Below are 6,000 nucleotides of genomic sequence, written 5' to 3'. Positions count from 1 at the left end.
ATATTTGTCTAAAACTGCTTGCTTACCACACTGATTTCACAAGATACAAAATATCCAAATATGAAAGCTAGGAACTGTAATATGCCACAAGAAAAACGAAAAATGCTGTTGGAAAACTTAGGGGGAAATGTGTTTCATCTTTTATTTGCAAGGAAAATCTGTATATTATAAAAGCAAACATTTGTCATACCACCAAGTACAGTGCTCACATTGCAAACTGAACCATTTTCATTACATGTCTGGTCTAAAAATCAAGTAACTTTGAAAGGCTTCAGTCTCCACTGTTTTATGAAAATCATGTTATTACATTGTACTGATACACTATTCTTTTTAAAGGATCAAGTAGAAATTAGACCCAATAATTAAACAAGAGTACATCATATCCTGTTGCTTGTTTTATAGGATCATAGACACTATACTGCGACTTATCACATGGACATGAAACATGTCTTAACTTTCTGAAGAATATACTAGAAATAAGCAAAACATATAGAGTGCTTTAATATTTCCAGTTAACACCATTTGTATCAGTAACTGCAATGTTGTAACTTCAGCATTTCACATAACTAATCAATGAAGCTGGTTATTTTTTAAGGGTTGGGAGTAAGAACAGAAGAACAGGAGATATAAGAATATCAGGTTTCACACTTCTGTTAAAATTTTAAAAATAAAAACTGTTTTTCTTCTCTGCATCAAAACTATCAGACTTGAAGTATGTTTGTTTGCTTTAGTCCCACGACTCATCATCAACTGGATTGGGAGCTTGTGAAGAAGAAATCCCTGCTGTATTCAACGTGTTCTTGCCCTGGTAATTCTTTTTAAAAAGAAAAAGAAAAGAAGAAACGAAACAAGTTATGACAACCCTAATGTTACATCGTCCAAACTGACAGCAAAGACTCACATCTTGTCCCTCGATTATCCCGTGCATCTACTGACTTTCTTATAAAATGATTCATTTCAAAGACAGGCCCATGTAATCCTGTGAAGTCTAAATTTAACAAAATGACTCAAGAAAATGATTTTTCAAGTCACTAGCTTTTAGAGAACAGAAAAATTACACTTCAAATAGGTATAAATGTTTAATTAGAACACTCTTCTATACCATGATTTACTGAAGAAGAAGAAAAAAATGTCCAGGGCTATCAGTAAGATTTGTATGTCTACAGCACTAGCATTTTGTATTAATAATATGGCCAGAATTAAAGAAGTTCAGAAGATCCCAACAAATACCATCAAAAGGAACTGGGATGTTAAGACTATAAACCTGAATGAGACATACGTGTGTGTGTGTGTATGTGTGTGTGTGTGTTTGTGTGTGTGTATGTGTGTGCACATGCATGTGTAATTAAAATGAGTTTTAATTAAATAGTATTACCTTGTAGAATCAAGTACATTTTTAAAGAGTAAATCCATTTCTTAGTGTTTCTCAACTAACCTTCCTAGTGTCAACGGATGCAAACACAGTTCCTCTTGTGCTGTTATTGAAGCCGGGAGGCACATATGTACTAAAGGCAATTTCTTCTAGCCATGCAGGAACATCTTGTTGAGCCTTGAGAAAATAAAAATTTCTTATACAACATGAACCTTCAAACATTGTAAAGATTTCGCAACAACAAAACTATTCAATTTTAAATATTTAAAGTTAAAAACTCTGTTTAAACTTACATCTGACAGTACTTTAACTAGAGGTTGTGCTAAATGATTATCGGATTCAGTATCAAAAAAAGAAATCGCCCTGCCAGTATTTCCACAGCGCCCAGTACGTCCAATTCGATGAACATATTCATCAATGGTAGAAGGAAGGTCAAAATTGATAACATGTTGAACATTTTCAATATCAAGCCCTCTGGCAGCCACTGAAGTAGCAACAAGAACTGGGCACTTTCCACAGCGAAAATCTCCAAGAGCTTGCTCTCTCTCCCTCTGTTCCCGATCACTTAAAACAAAAAAGTTTTCATTAGAGCCACTTTTGAGAAATTTATTAAAGTTCATTAAGTAGTATATTTTAAAAAGCAAAAATTATAGCACTTACTACAAATGCCTACTTCCCACACTATAATAACCAGGTACTATTTTACACCCTATAATTTCCAGGTACCATAATAACTCATCCCCAGCTACCACTTTATCCTCACAGTCTGTAGTTGGAACAACCACCTCCATTAGAAGACAGAGTAAGAGACAGCTAACAGGGCCAGAATATTATATATAAATTATAAATCATATGTATGTATGTATGTATGTATGTATGTATGTATGTATAGAAACAATAATTTTTATTCTGGGCAGAAGACTAATCGCTCAAAAACGTTCTTAAAGTACAATTACAGAATTCTTCATATTCAAAAATGATTTTAGATTCCTAGTAAAGTACTGATATAACTGGTGTTAATATGCCATCCTTGCACCATAGAGTAAGCATACAGACACAAAATAAGATTCTGTCTCACTAGATGATATAATCTTATGGGATACACTTTATGCAGTTTGTCAGTGATCAAAATATTTTCATGGGGCATGCCTTTAAAATAACAAACAAAAGTTAATTTCTCACTAGAAAAATCATATTATTGCACTCACCCATGAATACTTGTAGTTGATATTTTTTCTTGACAAAGAAAAGTTGCAATGAAATCAGCTTTTTTCTTAGTTTCAACAAAGACCATAGTTCTTTCATCACCTACAAAGACAAGATTATTAACACCCAAACAACAAAATTAAGCTTAAAAAAGAGGCATGTCACAGCAAGAACTTTGTCTCATCCATACCACACACCACAACTGCACTGATTGCAGCTGGTATGGAAAAAGTTCAGTGTTTTCTGAATGGATGGATGTCAAAAAAGAGAGAGAACTGCTTTCCTTTTAGATAGATTCAAACAGACAAACACTAAGTGTGCCTTCTTTTCTTAAGCAAATATAATTGTCACAATTTCTCAGCAATTGCAAATGTCTCAGTTTCTTTTTCCTCTTCATTTCCTATAAATGTCTGTTACTTGCCAAAATAATACAATCTTTCATTTTTCCAAGATTGGTCAAGACATTTACACTAATGACATAAGACCCTAGGCTGTAAAACTCTATAATCTATGTTTCAATGTCATCTCTTAAATCCTTTCATTCCAAGAAGATACAAAGTTCATTAAGTGGTATTTACTTGCTGAATTAAAGCGCTTAAGGACTGGCATAGATTATTCTATGAGGGATTATGCTATAAAATGCTGGAAACGTCTTTAAGATAGCTATAGCCTCAGTGGAAGGAAGGATTTTTGCTGCTCATGATCGATCACTCTTTCCTACCTCCCTGTCACTAACAAGTTATTTAGTGGATGCTTGTCACTATTATAGACATTGAAAATAAAAAGCAAAGCCCCTGCTCTCACTGTCTATTGAGAACTAAGGGTGTTATATTAGTGCTAGGAAACATCTGATGAAGCTTTTCGTCTCAAAATTAAGTATTTGTTGACACCTGTGGTCATAGCACTCTAGAAGTTGAGGCAAGATTACTTGGAAACAGAGAGGCAGATAGGAGGTGTTGCTGGAAGGAGGGGGAAAGGGAAAAAAAGGAGAAGGAGGTAGTAATGCAAAAGACATTTTTATAAAACAGTATAAATTAAAGCCCAGCATGATGGGTCAATACTTGGGAAGAGGTGGTGGGAGGATCACCTCAAATTCTAGACTAGCCTGGTCTACACACAGAGTTTCAAGCCATTCAGAGCTTTAGAGCACGACCTTATCTAAAAATAAAACCAAGAAACCTGGAAACTCGAAGATCAAAGCCTTCAAGTAACTCACATTTCTAGCTATTTTTTTTTTTTTTGCTCATTATTAAAAAAGTGACTTCTTGACTTCTCATTTCTCTGTCTCAACATTGACATTCAAAATGAACAGATTTACTAATCTAGGAGCATAAAGGCAGGGCAAAGTACAGCACATAAGTAGACAGCAAAATGCCCATACAAACTGTCTCCTGCTCAAAATAAGCTACTTCAAGAAACAAAACAGAATAATACACACAATGTAAGATAAAAAATAATTTCCAACAAGAGTGAAACTCTGAGGGCCAGCAGAAAGAATGCAAACAGGCCACCTTGGGAGGTAGGAGGTGGGGGGACCCTTTAGAAAGTACCAGAGACCCAGGAGGTGAGAGACTCTCAAGACTCAAATGGAGGTACCTTAGATGAAATGCCCAGCAGTGGGAAGAGGGAACCTGCAGAGTCCATCTCCAAAGGAAGGACAGGGCATCAAGTGGAGGGATGAGGTTGCCATCCCTCGGTCAAAAACTGACCCAGAATTGTTCCTGTCTTTAAAAAATGCAAGGACAAAAGTAGAGAAGAGCCTGAGGGAGGGGAGGTTCAGTGACAGGCCTAAACTGGAATCCAGCTCAAGGGGCGTGGGGGGCTCCTAGGCCTGACGCTATTACTGATGCTGTGGTGTGCTTACAGACAGGAGCCTAGCATGGCTGCCCTTCAAGAGGCCCAACAAGCAGCTGAACAAGACAGATGCAGATATTTACACCCAACTAATGGACAGAAGCTGCTGACTCCTGTGGTTGAATTAGGGAAAGGCTAGAAGAAGCTGAGGAGGAGGGCGACCCCATCAAACACCTGCAGTCTCAGCTAGCCTGGATCCCCAAGATCTCTCAGTCACTGAGCCACTAACCAGGTACCACACACCAGCTGGTATGAGGTCCCCAACACATATACAGCAGAGGACTGCCTGGTCTGGCCTCAGTGAGAGAAGATGCACCTAACCCTCAAGAGACTTGAGGCCCCAGGGAGTGGGGAGGTCTGGCAGGGTAGAGGGTTTCAGGACATCCTCTTGGAGAAGAGGGAGGAGGATTGGGATGAGGAACTGTCTGAGGGCAGACCAGGGGACTAATGACTGGACTATAAAAAAAGATTAAAGATTAATTAAAAATAATAAGTTGGAAGAAGGCAGAGAAAAAATTTCTCATGGGTATCATGAAAGACAGCTACATTCTCAAGTACCCTCTAGCTTTGAAACACTTTAAATCTTAGGAATATGGGAAGACTCATTAGTAGCTAAGAAATGAGGAACCAGTTAAAATCAGCAAGAGCTCATGTTGGTTTTCCTTTGAAGACTAAGTCTTATGTAGTTCAGAGGCTGGCTTCAAACTCATAATCTGCCTGCCTGTCTTTCATGAAAGCATGAGAACAGTATCACTGTTACTCAATAGATAAAAACATGTTACTATTAAGCCTTTCTAGTTTTCATATATACATATATATTATATTTGTATATGTTATATATATATACTTCTGCTGAAATACTTTTTAGCCAAGTATCAAGCTAAGTCTCAAATAGTCAACTTTTATAGAGCTAAAGGAATGTTCTTATATAATTTATACAAAACTAAGTCATAACATGTCATCTATAAAAGACATAGAAAAATAACACTTATTAAAATTTATACAAAACAATGATTACTTTAAAAAAAGTAAGTAATGTTTTAAAATTAAAAATCATGGCAAAAATAATTATATTAAAATGAGGTACCTATGTTTCGTAGAATCTCAACAAGTTTTTCTCTTTTTGAATACTGGCCAACTTGAAGAATCGTCTGCTGAACATCTCTGCAAGCTCCTCCCACTTGTCCAACAGCCACAAACAAATAATTTGACTTTAGAAACTCTGCAGCCAACCTTAAGAGAGAGAACATTGCTCTTTGGCACACTTACCCTCACACACGTATGCTCGGCCCTGCTAATGTCAGTCCATACCGACTAGGCAGCAACACAGAACAGTGGGGAGTCGTTATTTCTGTCATTCTATTATTATTTTCAAAGATCAGAATACAATGTTAAGATCTTTAAAATATACTTAGTAGTAAAACATTTGTGTCAAACTATGAACACAGGAATTACCAGTAAATTCTCTGCTTATGCAAAATTATATAAAATGTATACATAATAATAAACATGTGAACTTCAATGCTGACTGTAACAAGCACAATTTTTTTAAATTAAAAACTGAACTG

The 6,000-nt window shown here is 36.3% G+C and overlaps 1 protein-coding gene across 5 annotated transcripts in view; it reads right to left on the bottom strand.

Annotated features, from left to right (window-relative positions):
- Positions 1–693: 693 nt before the first annotated feature.
- The window catches only part of Ddx4 (DEAD-box helicase 4), a 53,439-nt gene continuing 48,132 nt past the window's right edge, over positions 694–6,000 (bottom strand). For 3 of the 5 annotated variants that reach the window (XM_052159770.1, XM_052159773.1, XM_052159771.1), the window contains 5 exons: positions 5,520–5,665; positions 2,581–2,680; positions 1,666–1,936; positions 1,436–1,549; positions 694–805 (listed from right to left, as the gene is read on the bottom strand). In XM_052159770.1, the coding sequence (XP_052015730.1) occupies positions 728–805; positions 1,436–1,549; positions 1,666–1,936; positions 2,581–2,680; positions 5,520–5,665 (709 nt within the window). In that variant the 3' untranslated portion in view covers positions 694–727. Of the gene's footprint in view, positions 815–1,435; positions 1,550–1,665; positions 1,937–2,580; positions 2,681–5,519; positions 5,666–6,000 lie in introns of all 5 variants that reach the window. The other 2 variants (XM_052159769.1, XM_052159772.1) reach the window with 1 other exon arrangement.

Source organism: Apodemus sylvaticus, chromosome 16 (genome assembly GCF_947179515.1).
Source record: "Apodemus sylvaticus chromosome 16, mApoSyl1.1, whole genome shotgun sequence".
In the NCBI taxonomy this organism is placed as follows: domain Eukaryota; kingdom Metazoa; phylum Chordata; class Mammalia; order Rodentia; family Muridae; genus Apodemus; species Apodemus sylvaticus.
The sequence above is the reverse complement of the archived record's forward strand: the minus strand, read 5'-3'. Positions and strand labels throughout refer to the sequence as shown.